Below are 23,520 nucleotides of genomic sequence, written 5' to 3'. Positions count from 1 at the left end.
AAATTAATATAGATAGATAAATAAGATAGATAGTTCAGTATGCCTTTATGTCTCATCTGAGATACATAGATTAAAAACTACAGTGATGTAAATTACACACAGGTGTGAGTTTGCACATATTTACGTAAATACATTCATGATTATTTACACTGGTACATTTATCTACATGATGCGTAAAAACAAACGGACAAACAGCAAAATGTCGCGCTAAACTTCCGTAACATTTCAGTTCTATAATCTTTCTAAAATTTGTGTGCACCATATTATATACAGTGTCAGTTGGCAGGCAGAATAGATAATGACATGAGATGATGCAGATAGATAGATACATAGATAGACAGATAGATTACTCAAACCTCATCACCCAATGCCTATAGTGCAAACATTCACCAAATTCCTAGATGAAACTTTTCCTACTCACCTTCATTACAGCAGCCGCAGTTTGTACCAAGACAAGCTGCTGGGTCAATTTCCCCATTGCAATAACTCCATTTGTCAGCTTTCAAACAGTGCCCAAAGCCACCTTCACAGGCTTCTAATGCAACACAGACACTAGCATCTGAAAGAAGCACATCAGTGATAACAGATACACGCATACAGGTACACACACACACACGCACACTCACTCACTCACCCATGAAAACACACGTGGAAAAACTGACAGACACCTAACACTCATGTGTGTAGCTTTTATATTCATATGGGGCCTTCTTAGAAATCAATGCAGAATCTGAATACAGTAATATATTGTTTTTTTCTAGTAGTTTATTAAAGAGACATTTCCTGTTTTGCTCCATATGGAATTTAAAATCAGGAACTCCATAAGGAATTATATATAACACACAGTCCAATTCATTTATTTATTCGAAATATTAAAAACCCTCAAAAATAATTTTTGTTATAATTAATTGTCTTAGCTTGCGGGAAGAAATTTTTCAACTTCCTTCTTCCTCAAATAGAAAGGAGTTAAATGAAATTCTTGAAACATGATTGGGAGGATGAACATAACTGTTTTTCAGCTGAAAAACCATAGTTTTTGAATATTAAAAGAAAAGTAAATGAGAAAATAACGATAAAGAAAAACTGAAGTTTTAGAACATTTTACTTAAAAGTACTGTAAATGTGAAAATAATCGTGAAACACAGGCAAAAATGAATTAATGATAATTGATACTAAGTCACATACCATCAATACAACAGGCACAAGACGGCTCGTCACATCCTTCGCTATAAACAATGCCTGAACAAACGAAGGTACTGTTTACGTTGTAGCAGTGACCGTTGTGTAGCTCACATAGGTAATTAGGTACACAGTCTGAGAATATACGAGAAAATGAGAAGACGTTTAGCTAAATTTCTACCTTACGTGGTTAGAGGAAACCTTCAATTTTCAACTTATACTCAAAGTTGCAAAACCACTTGGTAAAAACACCTCAACTCTTGACATTTAATGGATTTTGTTACTTAGTAAATCTAGAAGACTTTAAGATTAAAATAAGAAGTATTGCCTCTCTCTCTCTCTCTCTCTCTCTCTCTCTCTCTCTCTCTCTCTCTCTCTCTCTCTCTCTCTCTATCGTGGAAGTGTTTTATGTAAAAAAGTTTTACACTACGATCTTAAGAAACAAACCACATTCAAAAGTATTATGCGTTGGAGATAGCATAAGAAGTTATACGTGTAATGTAACCCACACATTCGTCAGTTTTAAGTAAAATGAGAGGCTACAAAAACGAACAGTGGATATCAGAAGGTTAAAAACGAAATGTCACAATATTTTTGAGTTGATCCACACTTACTGACACACCTGGATAAAGTCTGTGCCCCGTTGCTTTAACTTGAATAACGAGAAAAACTATAGTATTTCAATTTTTTTTTAATCAAAAAGCTAGACCTCTCTGGCTCACCTATGCAACAGAAGCAGTTATCACCAAGGCAGCCTTCATTATCAATGACCCCGTAACATTCGCTCCTTCCGCCAGTCTTCATACAAACCCCACCATTGTCTTGACATTGTGGCTTTTCGATGCATGTGGATGTATCTGAAAACAACGAATTAAGTGTTAAAATTCTCATATATAAAAAAAAAACTGGGACATTCAAGTTTGTGTATGTATTACACAAGAAAACAAATCTTTACTTTAATGACAGCCTTTCATGTGACCGAAATGGATTTTTTGTTCCAGCTAACTTCAGTATTTTCATTGTGATGGAAAAGGTAGCTGCTTTGAAACAGAAATTATTTATATAGGCCTATATAGAATATAAAGTGGTTTTAGGATCTTAATTTATTCAATTAATATATAATATATATATATATATATATATATATATATATATATATATATATATATATATATATATATATATATATATATATATATATATATATATATATATATATATATATAAATATATATATATATATATATATATATATATATATATATATATATATATATTTATATATTTATATATTTATATATGATATATATATATATATATATATATATTTTTATAATATATACATATATATATATATATATATATATATATATATATATATATATATATATATATATATATATATATATGAAGTCATGTATTTTGAAATTATATATATTTGTTTGTTTATATATATATATATATATATATATATATATATATATATATATATATATTATATATATATTTATATATATATATATATGTTTGTTTGTTTATATATACATATGTATTGTTTGTTTATATATATATATATATATATATATATATATATATATATATATATATATATATATATATATATATATATATATATATATATATATATATATATATATATATATTACAGAATCTGGAGCCTCGATGGCTTGGTCGGTATTGCAGCAACCTCAGACTTCATAGAGGTTTGTGGTTAGGGTTCAATCCCCGCAGCCGACCGGTCGGAGAAGGCGGACACTTTGCTGTCTGTGTAGACACCCCAGAATTACGTATGTAATCAATGGATAGGTTTGCTGAAAGCAAATGGGTGTTACAGACTAATACACATAAACAAAGCCACTCCAACATCTTCTAAAAACATAACAGACACGTCACACGCCTCGAACTGTCGACCTAACCGCCCAGTTCTCCTCGCTGCTTGGAGAAAGGGAGCTAGGGATTTGGTACAATACATGTACACATTCGTTACCGGGGTCTAAGCGATGTCAGGCAGGGCAGCCGATCGAGGCTGTGGCCTACCCCACCGCAAAATCAGAGTCCTTCAAAAGAAGGCATCGTGCTTACCCCATATAAAAATGGGAAAAAAGCACGTTAAAGCGAAGAAGATATATTACAGAATCTATTGATCACTTTTAATCAGACACGTATGTAACTGTAATATAAACAGTTCCCTCTTGACTTCTCGAATCTCACTAACCTTTTGTGGATACCATTGTCACTACAACCTGAGATCCAAATACAAGACTGTAAAGAAATTCTGATACTAGTAGTAGGATTCTACCCCGCTTTCGGAGTGCCAAAAAATCCAAAGTACCAGGTTGGTTACCTGACCTCATTCTGATACTCCGGATGCAGGTTCAAACCCCGCTACGGACTTCATAGTGACAAGCGATTCCAAAAAGAGTGAAGAATTCGAGAACTTAAGAGGGCAATGTGGGTATTGTGGATATTACAATATAGAGAAATCATGAGACACTATTAGCAGGCATTTTTCTGATAGCAAACTGATCACTGCTTAGTGCAGACATCTGCTGAGTATGGAGCCACATTTACCTGGAATGCAACAAGCACAGGTGGAATGGCTGCAGCCTTCTTCATACACAGTTCCATTGCATGTGTAGCCACTCGCCTTGTAGTAACAATAACCGTCGTTATCTGTGCAATCACTCGTTGGTGAACATGAGTCTGCGTCAGAAAATATTACACATAAGTAAGCGTACTCATCATTGTTGCATTTGAATGTTTTGCTTTGCATACACAGTTGCCAAAGTCACTGTCTGTTGTTCATAAGTCAAAGGCAACAATTCTCTAGATAGATAGAAATTAATATAGATAGATAGATCAGATAGATAGTTCAGTATGCCTTTATTTCTCATCCGAGATACACAGATTAAAAATGACAGTGATGTAAATTACACACAAGTGTGAGTTTGCACATATTTACGTAAATACATTCATGATTATTTACACTGGTACATTTATCTACATGATGCGTAAAAACAAACAGACAAACAGCAAAATGTCGCGCTAAACTTCCGTAACATTTCAGTTCTATGATCTTTCTAAAATTTGTGTGCACCATATTAGATACAGTGTCAGTTGGCAGGCAGAATAGATGATGCAGATAGATAGATACATAGATAGACAGATAGGTTACTCAAACCTCATCCCCCAATGCCTATAGTGCAAACATTCACCTAATTCCTGGATGAAACTTTTCGTACTCACCCTCCTTACAGCAGCCGCAGTTTGTACCAAGACAAGCAGCTGGGTCAATTTCCCCATGGCAATAACTCCATTTGTCAGCTTTGAAACAGTGCCCATAGGCACTTTCACAGGCTGCTAATGCAACACAGGCACTAGTATCTGAAAGAAGCATATAAATGATAACAGATACAAGCATATAGGTACACACATACACACACACACGCACACTCACTCACCCACGAAAACACACGTGGTGAAACTGACAGATACCTTAACACTCATGTGTGTAGCTTTTATGTTCATAAGGAGCCTTCTTGGAAATCAATGCAGAAGCTGAATACAGTAATATATTGTTTTTTCTTAGTGAGGTATTTATTAAAGAGTATGACGGTATGAGCCTGTTCTGCTATATATGGAATTTAAAATCAGGAACCCCATAAGGAATTATATATAACACAGTCCAATCCATTTATTTGTTCGAAATATTAAAAACCAAAAAATTTCATTTTTGCTATAATTATTTGTCTTGGCTTGCGGGAAGAAATTTTTCAACTTCCTTCTTCCTCAAAGAGAAAGGAGTCAAATGAACTTCTTGAAACATGATTGGGAGGATGAACATAAGTATTTTTCAGCTGAAAAACCATGGTTTTTGAATATTAAAAGAAAAGTAAATTAGATAATAACGATAAAGAAAACTGAAGCATTAGAACCTTTTACTTAAAAGTACTGTAAATATGTGAAAATAATCGTGAAACACAGGCAGAAATGAATTAATGATAATTGATACTAAGTCACATACCATCAATACAACAGGCACAAGACGGGTCGTCACATCCTTCGCTATAAACAGTGCCTGAACAAACGAAGGTACTGTTTACGTTGTAGCAGTGACCGTTGTTTGCGTCACATAGGTCATTAGGTACACAGTCTGAGAATATACGAGAAAATGAGAAGACGTTTAGCTAAATTTCTACCTTACGTGGTTAGAGGAAACCTTCAATTTTCAACTTATACTCAAGGTTGCAAAACCACTTGGTAAAAACACCTCAACTCTTGACATTTAATGGATTTTGTTACTTAGTAAATCTAGAAGACTTTAAGATTGAATAAAGAAGCCTCTCTCTCTCTCTCTCTCTCTCTCTCTCTCTCTCTCTCTCTCTCTCTCTCTCTCTCTCTCTCTCTCTCTCTCTCTCTGAAGTGTTTTATGTAAAAAAAACTTTTACACTACGATCTTAAGAAACAAACCACATTCTAAAGTATTATGCGTTGGAGATAGCATAAGAAGATATACGTGTAATGTAACCAACACATTCGTCAGTTTTAAGTAAAATGAGAGGCTACAAAAACGAACAGTGGGCACCAGAAGGTTAAGAACGAAATGTCACAATATTTTTGAGTTGATCCACATTTATTGACACACCTGGATAAAGTCTGTGCCCCGTTGCTTTAACTTGAATAACGAGAAAAACTATTGTATTTCAATTTTTTAATAAAAAAGCTAGACCTCTCTGGCTCACCTATGCAACAGAAGCAGTTATCACCAAGGCAGCCTTCATTATCAATGACCCCGTAACATTCGCTCCTTCCGCCAGTCTTCATACAAACCCCACCATTGTCTTGACATTGTGGCTTTTCGATGCATGTGGATGTATCTGAAAACAACGAATAAGTTTTACAATTCTCATATATGAAAAAAAAACTGGGACATTCGATGTTGTTTATGTACTATACAAGAAAACAAATCTTTACTTTAATGACAGCCTTTCATGTGACTGAAATGGATTTTTTGTTCCAGCTAACTTCAGTATTTTCATTGTGATGGAAAAGGTAACTGCTTTGAAATAGAAATTATTTATATAGGCCTATATAGAATATAAAGTGGTTTTAGGATCTTAATTTATTCAATTAATATACAGATATAATATACATACATATATATATAGATATATACATACATACACATAAACACACACTAAAGTCACGTGCTCTACTGTGATTTTGTAATTATATATATATATATATATATATATATATATATACTGTATATATATATATATATATATATATATATATATATATATATATATATATATATATATATATATATATATATATATATATATATATATATATATATATATATATATATATATATATATATATATATGTTTGTTTATATATATATATATACACACACACACACACACACATATATATATATATATATATATATATATATATATATATATATATATATATATATATATATATATATATATATATATATATATATATATATATATATATATATATATATATATTACAGAATATATTGATCACTTTTAATCAGACACGTATGTAACTGTAACATAAACAATTCCCTTTTGACTTCTCGAATCTCTCTAACCCTTTGTGGATACAATTGCCACTATAACCTGAGATCCAAATAGAAGAGTGTAAAGAAATTCTGATACTCCGGATGCAGGTTCAAATCCCGCTACGGACGCCAGAATTTCATCATAATCTTGCATTTGGATCTCAGGCTTCATAGTGACAAGCGAATCCAAAAAGCGTGAAGAATTCGAGAACTCAAGAGGGCAATGTGGGTATTGTGGGTATCACAATATAGAGAAATCATGAGACACTATTAGCAGGCATTTTTCTGATAGCAAACTGACCACTGCTTAGTGCAGACATCTGCTGAGTATGGAGCCACATTTACCTGGAATGCAACAAGCGCAGGTGGAATGGCTGCAGCCTTCTTCATACACAGTTCCATTGCATGTGTAGCCACTCGCCTTGTAGTAACAAAAACCGTTGTCATCTGTGCAATCACTCGTTGGTGAACATGAGCCTGCGTCAAAAAATATTACACATAAGTAAGCGTACTCATCATTGTTGCATTTGCATGTTTTGCTTTGCATACGCAGTTGCCAAAGTCACTGTCTGTTGTTCATAAGTCAAAGGCAACAATTCTCTAGATAGCCAGAAATGAATATAGATAGATAGATAAGATAGATAGTTCAGTATGCCTTTATTTCTCATCCGAGATACATAGTTTAAAAATGACATTGATGTAAATTACACACAAGTGTGAGTTTGCACATATTTACGTAGATACATTCATGATTATTTACACTGGTACATTTATCTACATGATGCGTAAAAACAAACGGACAAACAGGAAAATGTCGCGCTAAACTTCCGTAACATTTCAGTTCTATAATCTTTCTAAAATTGGTGTGCACCATATTAGATACAGTGTCAGTTGGCAGGCAGAATAGATGATGCAGATAGATAGATACATAGATAGACAGATAGATAGTGTAAACATTCATCCAATTCCTGGTTTGAAACTTTTCCTACTCACCTTCCTTACAGCAGCCGCAGTTTGTACCAAGACAAGCTGCTGGGTCAATTTCCCCATTGCAATTACTCCATTCGTCAGCTTTCAAACAGTGCCCCAAGCCACCTTCACAGGCAAATAATGGTACACAGGCACTAGTATCTGAAAGAAGTATATAAATGATAACAGATACAAGCATATAGGTACACACATACACACACACACACGCACACTCACTCACTCACCCACGAAAACACAAGTGGAAAAACTGACAGACACCTAACACTCATATGTGTAGCTTTTATATTCATATGGGGCCTTCTTGGAAATCAATGCAGAATCTGAATACAGTAATATATTGTTTTTTCTTAGTGAGGCATTTATTAAAGAGTATGACAGTGTGATCCTGTTCTGCTCTGTATGGAATTTAAAATCAGGAACCCCATAAGGAATTACATATAACACACAGTCCAATTCATTTATTTATTCGAAATATTAAAAACTAAAAAAAAATTCATTTTTGTTATAATTAATTGTCTTGGCTTGCGGGAAGAAATTTTTCAACTTCCTTCTTCCTCAAAGAGAAAGGAGTTAAATGAACTTCTTGAAACATGATTGGGAGAGTGAACATAAGTATTTTTCAGCTGAAAAACCATAGTTTTTTAATATTAAAAGAAAAGTAAATGAGATAATAACGATACAGAAAAACTGAAGCTTTAGAAAATTTTACTTAAAAGTACTGTAAATGTGAAAATAATCGTGAAACACAGGCAAAAATGAATTAATGATAATTGATACTAAGTCACATACCATCAATACAACAGGCACAAGACGGGTCGTCACATCCTTCGCTATAAACAATGCCTGAACAAACGAAGGTACTGTTTACGTTGTAGCAGTGACCGATGTGTGCAGCACATACGGAAGTAGGTACACAGTCTGAGAATATACGAGAAAATGAGAAGACGTTTAGCTAAATTTCTACCTTACGTAGTTAGAAGAAACCTTCAATTTTCACCTTATACTCAAAGTTGCAAAACCACTTGGTAAAAACACCTCAACTCTTGACATTTAATGGATTTTGTTACTTAGTAGATCTGGAAGACTTTAAGATTAAATAAAGAAGAAGTATTGCCTCTCTCTCTCTCTCTCTCTCTCTCTCTCTCTCTCTCTCTCTCTCTCTCTCTCTCTCTCTCTCTCTCTCTCTCTCTCTCTCTCTCGTGGAAGTGTTTTATGTAAAAAAAACTTTTACACTACATCCTTAAGAAACAAACCACATTCTAAAGTATTATGTGTTGGAGATAGCATAAGAAGATATACGTGTAATGTAACCAACACATTCGTTAGTTTTAAGTAAAATGAGAGGCTACAAAAAGGAACAGTGGGCACCAGAAGGTTAAGAACGAAATGTCACAATATTTTTGAGTTGATCCACACTTATTGACACACCTGGATAAAGTCTGTGCCCCGATGCTGGAACTTGAGTAACGAGAAAAACTATAGTATTTCAATTTTTTTTTAATCAAAAAGCTAGACCTCTCTGGCTCACCTATGCAACAGAAGCAGTTATCACCAAGGCAGCCTTCATTATCAATGACCCCGTAACATTCGCTCCTTCCGCCAGTCTTCATACAAACCCCACCATTGTCTTGACATTGTGGCTTTTCGATGCATGTGGATGTATCTGAAAACAACGAATAAGTTTTAAAATTCTCATATATGAAAAAAAACTGGGACATTCGAGGTTGTTTATGTATTATACAAGAAAACAAATCTTTACTTTAATGATAGCCTTTCATGTGACATTTCAGTCACATGAAAGGTTGTCATTAAAGTAAAGATTTTGTTCAAGCTAAGTTCAGTATTTTCATTGTGATGGAAAAGGTAGCTGCTTTGAAATAGGAATTATTTATATAGGCCTGTATAGAACATAAAGTGTTTTTAGGATCTTAATTTATTCAATTAATATACAGATATATATATATATATATATATATATATATATATATATATATATATATATATATATATATATATATATATATATATATATATATATATATATATATATATATATATATATATATATACTGTATATATACACACACACACTGAAGTCGCGTGCGTCTACTGTGATTTTGTAAATATTTATATATATATATATATATATATATATATATATATATATATATATATACAGAATCTATTGATCACTTAAGAGGGCAATGTGGGTATTGTGGGTATCACAATATAGAGAAATCATGAGACACTATTAGCAGGCATTTTTCTGATAGCAAACTGACCCCTGCTTAGTGCAGACATCTGCTGAGTATGGAGCCACATTTACCTGGAATGCAACAAGCGCAGGTGGAATGGCTGCAGCCTTCTTCATACACAGTTCCATTGCATGTGTAGCCACTCGCCTTGTAGTAACAATAACCGTCGTTATCTGTGCAATCACTCGTTGGTGAACATGAGTCTGCGTCAGAAAATATTACACATAAGTAAGCGTACTCATCATTGTTGCATTTGAATGTTTTGCTTTGCATACGCAGTTGCCAAAGTCACTGTCTGTTGTTCATAAGTCAAAGGCAACAATTCTCTAGATAGATAGAAATGAATATAGATTGATAAGATAGATAGTTCAGTATGCCTTTATTTCTCATCCGAGATACACAGATTAAAAATGACAGTGATGTAAATTACACACAAGTGTGAGTTTGCACATATTTACTTAAATACATTCATGATTATTTACACTGGTACATTTATCTACATGATGCGTAGATACAAACGGACAAACAGCAAAATGTCGCGCTAAACTTCCGTAACATCTCAGCTCTATGATCTTTCTAAAATTTGTGTGCACCATATCAGATACAGTGCCAGTTGGCAGGCAGTATAGATAATGTCATGAGATGATGCAGATAGATAGATACATAGATAGACAGATAGATTACTCAAACTTCATCCACCAATGCCTATAGTGCAAACATTCACCTAATTCCTGGTTTGAGACTTTTCGTACTCACCTTCCTTACAGCAGCCGCAGTTTGTACCAAGACAAGCTGCTGGGTCAATTTCCCCACTGCAATTACTCCACTGGTCAGCTTTCAAACAGCGCCCATTGCCATCTTCACAGGCATCTAATGGTACACAGACACTAGTATCTGAAAGAAGCATATCAGTAATAACAGATACACGTGGAAAAACTGACAGATACCTTAACACTCATATGTGTAGCTTTTATATTCATATATAGCTCTTCGTTGACAGAGTCGGTATAGCTGTGGACTGGAACTCGCCAGGCCCGAGTTCGAGTCTCCGGCCGGCCGATGAAAAGTTAGAGGAATTTATTTCTGGTGATAGAAATTCATTTCTCGCTATGATGTGGTTCGGATTCCACAATAAGCTGTAGGTCCCGTTGCTAAGTAACTAATTGGTTCTTAGCCACGTAAAATAAGTCTAATCCTTCGGGCCAGCCCTAGGAGAGCTGTTAGTCAGCTCAGTGGTCTGGTAAAACTAAGGTACACTTAACTTTTTTTTTATATATTCATATGGGGCCTTCTTAGAAATCAATGCAGAATCTGAATACAGTAATATATTGTTTTTTCTTAGTGAGGCATTTATTAAAGAGTATGACGGTGTGATCCTGTTCTGCTATATATGGAATTTAAAATCAGTCTTATATACCATTTTCAGTCTAATTGTTGTAATGGGAGTATGGGACTTAATATATTGTTTTTTTACGTAGCAGTATGAAAAATTGCATTAAAATAGCTACATAAATTGGGCATAATAAACATTAAATTGTCTAATAGACCTCTCTTTAAGAATAATGAGAAATCAATCAAGAAACGAGAAATTCATTTCGAAAGAAAACGAGGAATTGACGAAGGTCTTCTCCTACCAGGAATGCAACAGGCACAAGCTGCGTCTTCGCATCCTTCCTCGTACACAGTACCAGGGCAGGCAAAGTCACTCTCCGTATTGTAGCATAGTCCGTTGTTGTCAGTGCACAGTGCGCTAGGCGTGCAATCTGAGAATAGCAGCAGAAATTTTCATTTAGAATGATATGTAGCAATTCAAGATACTCTCCTCCCAGTATTTCTATTTCGAGAGACATTTGGCAACTATTACAGTGTTCGTTGTATGATGACATCACTTCAGTTCTTAAATAGGCAAGTTTGCTTATGGAGATATTTAAATGGTATAGAGATGATTATTTTACGTTGTTGTGCCTCAGGCTACAAATGGAACTTCATAACTCACCCCTGCAACAAAAGCATTCGGCACCAAGGCAGCCATTCGTGTCTACTAAACCTATGCATCCACTCAGTTCTCCAGATGTCATGCACGTTCCGTTAGCGCCTTCACATTCACTGAATCCCAAACATACTGAAGAATCTGGAAATGTTAACGGGATTCTTAACATTTAAGCAAAAACACAAACATGGCCCATCAAATCTCTTATATTTCGAAAAAGAAATTTAAATGACTCATTCACCTTCCCCTTGAGTAAAAGACTGGAGAAAAACTTGAATTAATATGATCTCATTCTTTTATTACATATTTCTGAAATGGGGCAGTAAATGAAAGTGTCTAGGCTTACATTACCCAGCTCAGAGAAAATGTTGAGTAAAAAAAAAAAATGCAGAAATGGTGCCACAACAATTTCACCGGTAAAAGCACAAGTTCTTACAGTAATTGATCTTTTGGAAATTTGCTGAAAAAAGATTCATAATCATGACAAGCAGCTTTTGTGTTGTAAAGAAAGTGTCATCCTAGAGGTGCAGTCACTTGCAGTCACTTACTTGTAATACAGCAGGCGCAACCTTGTCCAGAACACCCTTGATCGTAGACGGTGCCCTCGCAGACGTGATGACCCGACGTTTTGAAACAATAACCGCCATTGTCGATGCAAATGCTTGAAGGCGTGCAGGCTAAAATTACAAAAATATGTATGTGATGCAATGAATCTGACACACTATTATACGGTTCCCTGATTTGCCTAGTAATTCAAAAGCGTTTGCATTATCGTAAACTCTTCAAGAGAGTCAAATGTATAATACATCTGCATTTCTTGATTATTGCCAAATTGACCAAGTTCAGATTCGTGGCTATTTTATACATGTTTTTCAATTGTAATTGCACGAGGAAAGCAAGATAGACGAATCAACATTCAAAATAAATCTCCAAATCTCTAAATACTTTTTGGCTGTGGATGAAAAGGCACTTAGGCTTTGGGGATTCTATAACTCACCACCAAACTTGCAACAACCGCAGTTATCTCCAAGGCAGGCAGTCGAGTCAATTTCCCCATCGCAAGAGGACCATAATTCAAAATTCCCACAAGCGCCGCCATACTCCTCGCACTCTTCTGATGCTACACAGGCTTTCTCATCTGAAAGTTGAACGTCAGTGGTTTCAGAGACACGCACACTCCCAAACAAGATCTGCACGTATTTTAAACCTCATATATGCTGAACTTGTGCTAAAATGGAGTCATCGTGGATGTCAGACCGTAATTTGAATACCGTAATATGCATTTTTTTTTTTCACCTGGAATTTATCAAGAATTCTGTTTGCCTAGAATTATACACATTGCGCTTCCGAAGGGGCGTATTGCCGTCCGTGCACCTCTGTGGTGCACTGTAGGCATTACTTAAGATTCTTTGCAGCGTCTCTTTGGCCCATAGCTGCAACTCCTTTCATTCCTTTGTCTGTACCTCCGTTCATTTTCTGTTTTTTCCGTCTGACTTTACACCCTCTCCTAACATCTGTTTATAGTGCAACTGCGAGGTTTTCCTCTGTTACACCTTTCAGACCGTCTTGTTGTTACTTTCCGTTTCGGCTCTGAATGACCTCATAGGTCCCAGCACTTGACCTTTGGCCTAAATTCTGTATTCTATCCTATTCTAGACTACACACAGTGCTACATTCCTATTCTATGTTGATTTGAAAATCAGAAATGGTGTCGTGACGAATCTGCTGGTAAAACCACAAGTTCTCACAGAATTTAATCTTTGTGGATTAGTAGATCCTGAATGGCTGAGAAAGCGCCTTCCTGGAGGCACAGTCACTTACCTTCAATGCAACAGGCGCAACCAGAGCCCTCACACCCTTCTTCGTAGACGGTGCCATTGCAGACATGGTCACTGTCCAGCTTGTAACAGTAACCGTCATTATCTGTGCACTGATCTAACATTGAGCACTCTGAAAATGAGGCAGTAATTAAACTTACACAACATTATAGGGTTCCCTGATTTATCTAGCTAATCAAAAGCGTTTGCATTACCGTAAACTCCTCTAGAGATTGAAATATATAATTCATCCACTTCCTTTCCTGGATGTCGTCAGATTGACCGGTTCGATAGGTAAGCACGAGGCTTTTATGGGTAGGCCTATATCATTGTTACTATTATTATTACAGAAAAAAAGGTTCAAGCGAAGATTCAGTGCACTTCTACTCTTATGCTATTGTCATTGCATTTCAATACATTTTTATCTATTTATTAATTAATAATTTTTTTTTCTTTTTAATAAGTGACATTTTTCTGTATTTCCCTTGACCTTCTCTTACCTCCTAATGAACACCATATTCTTTGGAAGCTGGAATTTCAAGTCAATGGGCCCTGTGGGCTTGTTCCATATGATAGGATTCATCTTCTGAATAATAGTAATATTATTATTGAAGAGATGAACCCTGTTCATATGGAACAAGCCCACAGGGGCCATTGACTTGAAATTCAGGCTTCCAAAGAACATGGTGCTCATTAGAAAGAAGTAACCGAGAGTAATGGGAAACACAGAAAGAGGAGACCAGTTATTAGAAAAACAGATAAATCAACTAATTAATAAATAAATAAAATATTAAGTAAAATATTGAAATAGATTTTTAACAGAATGTAAAGTCATCATACTTGACAGGAAATAAGCCACTCCAAGAAAAATGTATATGCGATGGTCATATCACTGAGGTGAAAATGTCATCCAGTGTTCTGCAATTTTGTTCTGTAATCCAACTTTAAACTGGCTTTAGGATACTTACTGAATACCTATTCTGTCTCACATGCATATTTCCAGTTGCTTTCTATTACGTCTTTGCAAAGAACCCAAGAGAGTCTCTCTAAAATATGGATATGTTTATTTATCAATTTTTTTTAGAAGTTTAGTTTAAAAGAATATATGGTGTGAAAACATTGCTTACTGTTGCATAAATTGATACCATTATTTACCGAATATAGCCATAATTTTACTGAACGGCATTGAAAATATAATTATATAACACTTACTAAAAAAAAAATAGCCCAAATATAGGTGTTGATGATCAAATATACAAGGTTCGCTCTCATTTTTAAGGGAGGAGTTTAGACAGCTTAATTCCATGACCTCAAGTGCTCATTAAACATTTGTCATCCCGAATCAAAAATTTCCAACAGTCTAGTTCAGATACGTGGCTATTTTATCCATTTTTTTTTTCGAAATGTGCAAGGAAAGCAAGACAGATGAATCAATATTGAGTACACATCTCCAAAATGTAAGGTTCTAAAATTCGAAGTCACTGTGATCAATACTAGTGATTGGAAATTATTATTATTGACGTTTTGGGGATTCCATAACTCACCACCAGCCATGCAACAACCACAGTCTTCCCCAAGGCAACCAGTCGAGTCAATGGAACCATTGCAGCCGTGCCAAAAGTATTCCTTTAAACACTCCCCGCTGTCTTGGAGACACGAAGGTAACGGTACACACGTAGTATAGTCTGAAAGATGAACGTTACTTTTGAGAAAACTCACGGTGGTGGAATCGATGTTTAAAATGGAGGCTTCTTCAGAAAACAAGCTTGAATTTGAACACATTTTCAAAACTTCTCATTAAGAAACAATTATAACTTCTTAGATAACATTCCAGAATATGTCAGAAATTATACTTTTGAGAAACTGAATAGTCCTTGACGGTACTGATGTTCTAAAAAAAAAAAAAAAAGTTTGAAAGGAACCGTCGAACTCCGCCCCCCGCCCCCACAAAGAAAAAGGATTGCCAAAATAGAAGGGAAGTGAATGCCTTTTAGAAGACAGTCCCATACCTCTGATACAACAGGCGCAAGTTGCTGAACCATTGCATCCCGCTTCATAGATAATACCATTGCAAGTATGGCCAGTGAACTTCCTGTAGCAATATCCATCATATTCTTCACACTCGGGAAGTCGTTCACAGTCTGTTGGTTTCCCAGTTCATTAGGTAATTAATGCAATTCATGCAACACAAGTTTTTCATATTCCAAAGAATGTAGTGTTCATTCGGAAGAAGTAACAGAAGGCTCAGTAATGGGAAATACAGAAAGAGATTAGTTATTAGAAAAACAGATAAATTGACAATTTAATAAATAGGTAAAAATGTAAGTAAAATATTAAAGTACAAGTTGAATTGTATTAGGGCATTTTTTCATAAATTTGCAATAAATGATAAAAAAAAATTGTCACACCAACGGAATTTAAATATGGAGCATATTTTAAAGTGACATAAACCGTTATTATGCTCGCCGAACTATACGCTACTCAGTTATATTGTACATTTTTTTTAATGTGCTTTATGGTACTATACAGGCCTCACAAAGTAATTAGTTTCATATCATTGGAGAGTAAAGTTATGATAGTTTTACACTTTTGAAACGAACATTGGATGTCACCTTTCTCTGATTTTTTAAGAATTTATTTTTAATAACAAAAGTTGTTGTCGTTACGGCTAGATTTACCCATAATTTCCTGATTTTTGAAGAATTTATTTTCAATAACAAAAATTGTTGTCGTTACGGCTAGATTTTTGTTGTCGTTACGGCTAGATTTACCCATAATTTCCTTTTTTGGGGGGGATTTTTAAACACAATGGCGCTAAATTCTTTAGCTCTCAAATGACCCTAAATTCATTAACATAACATGACTGTGGAACAGTCTCCCTGAGGATGTCGCGGAATTGGAACTTCAAAAGTTCAAGAGAAGATGCAATCCATTACTACTCTAATGAACCTGCCATAGCGAGCCCACGAAGGGGCCATTGACTTGGAAGTCAAACTAACAAAGAATATGGCGTTCATTAGGAAGAAGTAAGAGAGGGTAAAGGGAAATACAGAAAGAAGAGATCATCTTACTTGTTCAAAAAAGGAAAAAATGAATGGATAAATTAATAAACAAATAAAAATTTATTTCAAATGTACTAAAAATGTATTAGTTAGCGGTATTCAAGGTTCATTATTTGTGAACACAATAATACTAGGCAGTGTCATTACAGGAATAAGTTTGGTTGCGTGACTATCACATGCACGTGAACAGCAATTTTTTTTTTTTTTATTTAGTCAACTGAAGATGTTGAAGTGAATTAACAACATGAAAACAAAACTGAACAAATTTGCATCATACATCTAAATGGAAAATTCGAAACTGATTACCCATATACAGAAACATGAGAAACATTGCCAGCGAGAGTATCTCTTAAGGAGAGAAGCTAATGTGTAGGCCAAATGCGCCTAACTTGTAGCTAGGGATGTGTAATTTCACCTCTCCTAAGAGGCGGGTAGATTAACAAATACTTGTATCAGAGCATCTCTAACTCACGCTTCTCCACACAGCAGGCGCAGTCTTCTCCACTGCATCCAGGCTCGTAAATTTCACCCTCGCAGATTTCAAAGTCGTAAGATTTCAAACAATATACACCATGTTCTGTGCAGTATGACAACTCCTGGCAACCAATGGCGTGTCTGAAACCTGAAGAGAAAGCTACAACGTACACGAGGAACGCACAAATATTCGACTGACAGGTATGTAATTGTGGTCAGGCAAAGCCTTTTTATTTTTCACAGCACAGGAATAAACCTTTCGTTGGGTCGTCAAGGTTGAGGTATCATCTGAAAATAATCATTTTCCAGTGCCTGACACTGTCGGAACAAATGGCGCTCCCAACAGCTTGTCACAGTTGGCTTGGAGTTTCGTATTTATCGGGACACGAATTATTTTTTTTTTCCTAAAACAGACAAAAAACACTTGGTATGTACCTAAAAATCAAAAACAAGTTAAATGAACCCGTAAACTCTAAGGTATGAAGAAAATGAGTTCTCAGATGCAAGAGCACATTCACCCTTGCAAGAAATTTCACTCTATGAAAAATGTAGAATTGGGATAGAAAGTACCCAGATGAATATTAAAAGTCAGTGAACTATAAGAACTATGAAACCGAAGCGTTCAAGGTAATATTGCTTAGCCATTTTATCACTCGAACGGAATCTCAGTTAAAGGTAATGTGATCTTCGTGGACCCTTTCATATTTACAAATAAATCTCTCTCTTTTTTAAAGTATTAACGCTTGTTAAAACCCAACAAAAAAAAAGGTAACTTCGCGGATTACAGACCTGGTCTAGGCACTCTTGTACCATTTTCAGCTAGGTCAGTCACGTTGGAGCCTGTGCTTAAAGTTTTGTTTTGTTCACCCTAAAAAGAACAGAAATAAAAAAAAGATAGACTCAATTAGATATCAAAACAGTTAATAATCAGAAAATGTGGACGATAATATTATGGTAGATATTATTTGTTAAAGCTGAGAGAAATTAATCAGAGAGAATAGCCTATATTTGTTTAAGAATGTCAATTTTTCATTTATTCGACAAAGCTATACACGATCCTCAAAATATCCTACTATAATATATATATATATATATATATATATACATATATATATATATATATATATATATATATATATATATATATATGCATATAAGTATATGCATATATATTATATATATATATATATATATATATATATATATATATATATATATATATATATATATATATATATATATATATATATTGAATGTGATTCTATGTTTTATTTTTCTACAAGTAAAGAAATACAAACCAGTTTTACTTAATATTTTTGTTTTCCAATTTCTTTAAGAACTGTGTCAGTGATACCGATTGGAAAACTAGAATCAACAAATTCTATTTATTTTTAGTAATAAATGTTTGTATATCATTACCCTTGTCAGCAAATAAAAGACGAGAATATATATATACATTTATATATATATATATATATATATATATATATATATATATATATATATATATATATATATATATATATATATATATATATACATATAATTATATATATATATATATATATATATTTTTTATACATATATATACATATATACTGTGTATATATATATATATATATATATATATATATATATATATATATATATATATATATATATATATATATATATATATATATATGTGTGTGTGTGTGTGTACTCTTCTTTTGTTTACTGACAATTGTTATTATGCACAAACATTTATTCTATAAATAAATGGAATTTGTTGACTCTCGTTTTCCAATCGGTAGCATTGCCACAGTTCTTAAAGAAATCGGAAAACAGAAAAATACTAAATAAAACTGGTCCATATTTCTCTTTACTTGTAGAGAAATAAAACAAAGAATCACCATTCAGTTTTCTCTATAAACGTTTAAGAATCAGTTTTGTTTGCACTATTTTGCTGCAAGCACCAGAACGTACAGTTCCCTCATCAAGTTTCAAGAGGGGATGTACGCTCTCATGGGGGAAAATTCAAACACAGCACTTCATTTAGAAGGGAAATCGCGACACCCACACAAGCAAAGTCTGAACCAGGCTAGAAAAGGACTTACAGCTCCCGTCAGCTCTTCAGCAAGGCAGCTGGATACCAGCAGAAGAATAATACAGTTCTTCATTGTGAGCGAGGACGGAAGTTTGGTCCGGACCTGTGAACGCCGGCAAGGTTTCTGCTTCACTAATAGTGCAGTGACCCTCGACAGTGCTTTTTAATAGGGTTCCATCCAGGGCATAGCTCAGACCTGTCCGTCTGTCTGTTTGTCTGTCTGTCTGTCTGCTAGTCCCGGAAGCACCTGAGGATGAACAAATGCATGCCATTAATTGCGCAGGAATTATAGTCGTAACGTGTTGCTCTCTTATTTCCACGCTCAAATTAAATGCTGCTACGACCAGGCGGGCGGTGATTTATGGCCAAGCAAAGTGTGTTAATAGGCAAAGCGGATTTTGCCCCAAAATAGAAGTATATATTTTTAATCAGATCTGTTAGCATATATAGAAAAATGAGTTCTGACTTGCCCGAATACCAATAAAACGTAGTGTAACATATTGAAAATTTATTCTGTTATTTTTTTTTTTTTTTTTGCATTTGAAATGTTTCTGCTCTTTTTACTAATGTAGGTACTTCATCATCATTTTCAATAAAACCTTTGTAAAGTGTCTATTGCATCAAGTCCTTTACGAAAAAATCCAAACGTCCTACAGTTTTGAGATAATTTGAATTATACCCTTCTGGGAAGGATGTTTCCTACTGCACAAACGAATTTTGAAAATGTGATGACGCCTATAAAATTGGTCCTACTTAAGTGATACCTTCTAATATTCATAAACTTTCTTGTTTCAGATGCGAAGCATTTAAAAAAAAAAGGGGAAGAAAACATTTTCAGGTAATCGTAAAACTGGCACAAATAAGTGACAGAATATTAGTAAGGAAAAATCAAAATTCCAAAATTTCGATGTCAGACAAATGACTCACTGTTTGACTACAGATAGGTGAATAGTATAGGGATAGATGAAATACAAACACATAATTTCTTAGCCTCCTAAAGATCGTCGATTTTTTACCCCCGTTATTCCATTCCTAGGAGACTCTAATTTGTTTTGGAAAGGAAGATAAATAATCATCGAAACCAAGACTTTCTTGAAAATATCATCTCTCGGTATTTGGTGTTAGTTCGTTAAAGATCTCATCTGCCTCGCCTGAAATGTGTAAGATTGACTAAATTCACCAGTAGCTGGTGGAGGATAAGTTCAAAAATCGAAATATATTTGAAAGTGAAACATTTAGCTTATTTATGATTGGTTATCGTAATTAATGGGATGTATTTCTAATTTTTGCCACTTATTAAACGACTAATATTCAAAGTTCCTGTGTTGGGAAATACAGAATTCACCACCTAAGTTCATCGATTTGACAGGTGAATAAAAAACTGGTATAATTTTTCATAAATCATATACGTAAAAAAAGTTGAAGCCAAAAACGCTTTTCCGTACAGCAGATTAAAGATCTATAGTTTGATTACATGCTGTGAAAACTTCAATTCATTTTGTTAAGTTGACTTGGAGATATAGATTTTTACTTTTCTTGAAATTTAACTTCAAGAAATCTTATAGCTTCTTTTATTGCTGCTCAGACCAGTCCCCAATTTATATTAAAAATTATTAAAAACTTCTGTGAATGCCTTTGGGTACAAGAAACAAAATGAAATTCAGTTTAAGAAATACATCACTGCTGTCACGTAAAGAGAAGGGTAGCATTTTTGTAACGGCAGAATAACTATTAGATACACGTAGTATTAACATCAGCTATATGTAGCAGTATTAATATACAATTGATAAAGTCAAAACAAATATTAGATATACTTAGTTTAAATATCAGGTATAGGTAATATTAACTTACAATGGAAAGCATAAAAACAGTAACTATTTATTAAGCAGCTATAGATAATTTACTTTCTAGTTTTGTTACAATAGGCGTCAACTCCAACGTAACACCTAGTATAGTCAGATGACCGGAATCACAGTGTCTTGTTTTCTCATCAAAGTGGATAAATAAAGTATTAGTATTAGTTCTTCACTAATATCTTGAACATTTCCAGCTCGCAGTAAAGGTTATCAACTGCTTAGATTCCTCCCCACAAAAAAAAAAAATTATAATAATAATAATAATAATAATAATAATAATAATAATAATAAGTAAAATGGCACAAGAAATACATGTTTCACTGACTGATGAGTCACCACGAGAACCGGAAAAAAACTGTTTTTCGGATGAATAACCGTGTTGCTGTGTTTTTGTTTCACTAGCAAGGGCGACAAACAACACGGCTTCAAGAATTCGGGGAATTTGGCGGAAAGACAACGTCACTGGTTGATAACGAAAGATGTTAAACAACAACGCCTTGAATGAGAGACAAGAAATCTATGTCCATTGACACAGTTATCAACAATTTTTAAAAACAAAATGGGACTCAGTTCATAGACCCCGTCGCCTATGTTGTGGTTTTTTTTTTTTTTTTTTTTACGTAAATTGAAAGCAGCACTAATGGCAATTTGGATAAGTAATTATATTTATATAAAGAGAAAGTGGGGAATCGCCTAAGCCAACGTTTACCGCCCCTAGCAATTATTCCTCCTGGTATGTTATCACCAGACACAGGTGTTCCCTTCTTATCCCAGGTAGAGGTAATAATTAGGCGTTTGGTCTTTAATTTTCCAAACAGTGGTCAAAAAGTTGGGTAATTAACCGCGATAAATTATCCCCATTACAATAAGCATAAATCGCGATTTGTTATGTTCTAAATGCCTGCCATTACTTAGATCAAAATTCGTGGCATGGGTGTATGTATTTAGATTGTTTAAACTATAAAATGAAAATCTGTTTTGTTTCTAACTCGTAAGTCACTGACACCTCAGAAGTGTCAGTTTAAGAATACAAAGAATTTAGCATGGAAAGAATATATATATATATATATATATATATATATATATATATATATATATATATATATATATATATATATATATAATATATATATATATATATATATATATATATATATATATATATATATATATATATATATATATATATATATATATATTGTTACGTGTGGGGCTTAGCTGATGAGTAACTGTTTATTAATTAGTTAATTTATGGGGCCCTGCATCGCCAATGACGCACGTAACCTGTCAATTAAAGTTACAGTTAACCTGAAAGACAGACAATTACTTAATTGAATAAGGTTGCCAGTCAGGGAAAACAAATGGATTACATCAAACCCTTAATTGCCATTTGGTCCCAACAAAGAAAGAATGTGCTGTGATAGCGAGGAAATTCATGAACTTTCGCCCACGTCAGACACAGTCAGTTTTCCCTTGCTTCAAGTAAAGCTTTAACACAACGAAATATTTGAGATATCGTACGCAGTTTCATAGTATTGAAGGCCAATTCTCTTCCAAACAATGTGATCGAGACACAAGGCTGCCTGAAATTTACTTACTTAACTTTCCCTAAGTTCTACTTACTTCACAGGAATAGTTTACACAGTGTCGCTAAGCAATGTTAATTATTCTTACACTAGACCTCATAAAAGTAAATTGGTTATACCAGGTTCTTGTAGATGGTGGCGAAGTGGGAAAACAAAGGAAACTGGAAATACAGAAAGAGATACTAGCGAGTCAACAAAAATTTGGCAAATTTCAAACTTACTGTTGACATGGTCTCTTGCACATGCAACTGACGATCAGAAGTCTTGAAAGTACCCGATTCGTCTCACTAGTACCAGTGTAACAGTAAGAGGGCAAGTACAATTAGTTACACACAACACATGGGTCTCGCTCAGTAGCAAGTTTCTGTCTGACCCCACCCAGGTCAAAACAGGAGTCCTGGGCTGTTTTTTGTGTATGGCTATATGCCTCAGGCAGTCTGAAAATTTGACAAACATCGCCGATACATAGAATAGGGAAAAAGGAAGTTTAAGACCACCTTTCCTAGAGGTTACTTGGTGAAAACCCTCTCTGTGGGTTAGGTCCCTAATGCTAAACTATTTCTGCTGAAGACATTATTTTTTGAAAAACACCCAGCCCATCT

The 23,520-nt window shown here is 34.2% G+C and overlaps 2 protein-coding genes across 2 annotated transcripts in view; both read right to left on the bottom strand.

The window, feature by feature from the left end:
* Positions 1-6,974, bottom strand: part of LOC136845516 (adhesive plaque matrix protein 2-like) — a 51,850-nt gene extending 44,876 nt beyond the window's left edge. The window contains exons 1-7 of the mRNA XM_067115694.1: positions 6,833-6,974; positions 5,943-6,077; positions 5,225-5,353; positions 4,447-4,584; positions 3,772-3,903; positions 1,902-2,036; positions 422-559 (exon numbers count right to left, since the gene is read on the bottom strand). Of these exons, the coding sequence (XP_066971795.1) occupies positions 422-559; positions 1,902-2,036; positions 3,772-3,903; positions 4,447-4,584; positions 5,225-5,353; positions 5,943-6,077; positions 6,833-6,974 (949 nt within the window). The remainder of the gene's footprint in view (positions 1-421; positions 560-1,901; positions 2,037-3,771; positions 3,904-4,446; positions 4,585-5,224; positions 5,354-5,942; positions 6,078-6,832) is intronic.
* A 135-nt stretch (positions 6,975-7,109) lies between these two features.
* Positions 7,110-23,520, bottom strand: part of LOC136845515 (multiple epidermal growth factor-like domains protein 10) — a 29,553-nt gene continuing 13,142 nt past the window's right edge. Inside the window, exons 2-15 of the mRNA XM_067115693.1 lie at positions 19,523-19,723; positions 17,389-17,538; positions 15,864-15,995; positions 13,859-13,987; positions 13,035-13,175; positions 12,586-12,714; positions 12,044-12,178; positions 11,682-11,810; positions 10,804-10,941; positions 10,119-10,250; positions 9,321-9,455; positions 8,582-8,710; positions 7,796-7,933; positions 7,110-7,279 (exon numbers count right to left, since the gene is read on the bottom strand). Coding sequence (XP_066971794.1) covers positions 7,110-7,279; positions 7,796-7,933; positions 8,582-8,710; positions 9,321-9,455; positions 10,119-10,250; positions 10,804-10,941; positions 11,682-11,810; positions 12,044-12,178; positions 12,586-12,714; positions 13,035-13,175; positions 13,859-13,987; positions 15,864-15,995; positions 17,389-17,538; positions 19,523-19,723 — 1,988 coding nt within the window. The remainder of the gene's footprint in view (positions 7,280-7,795; positions 7,934-8,581; positions 8,711-9,320; positions 9,456-10,118; positions 10,251-10,803; positions 10,942-11,681; positions 11,811-12,043; positions 12,179-12,585; positions 12,715-13,034; positions 13,176-13,858; positions 13,988-15,863; positions 15,996-17,388; positions 17,539-19,522; positions 19,724-23,520) is intronic.

Source organism: Macrobrachium rosenbergii, chromosome 14 (genome assembly GCF_040412425.1).
Source record: "Macrobrachium rosenbergii isolate ZJJX-2024 chromosome 14, ASM4041242v1, whole genome shotgun sequence".
Classification (NCBI taxonomy): domain Eukaryota; kingdom Metazoa; phylum Arthropoda; class Malacostraca; order Decapoda; family Palaemonidae; genus Macrobrachium; species Macrobrachium rosenbergii.
This window is presented reverse-complemented; position numbering and strand designations above follow the sequence as displayed.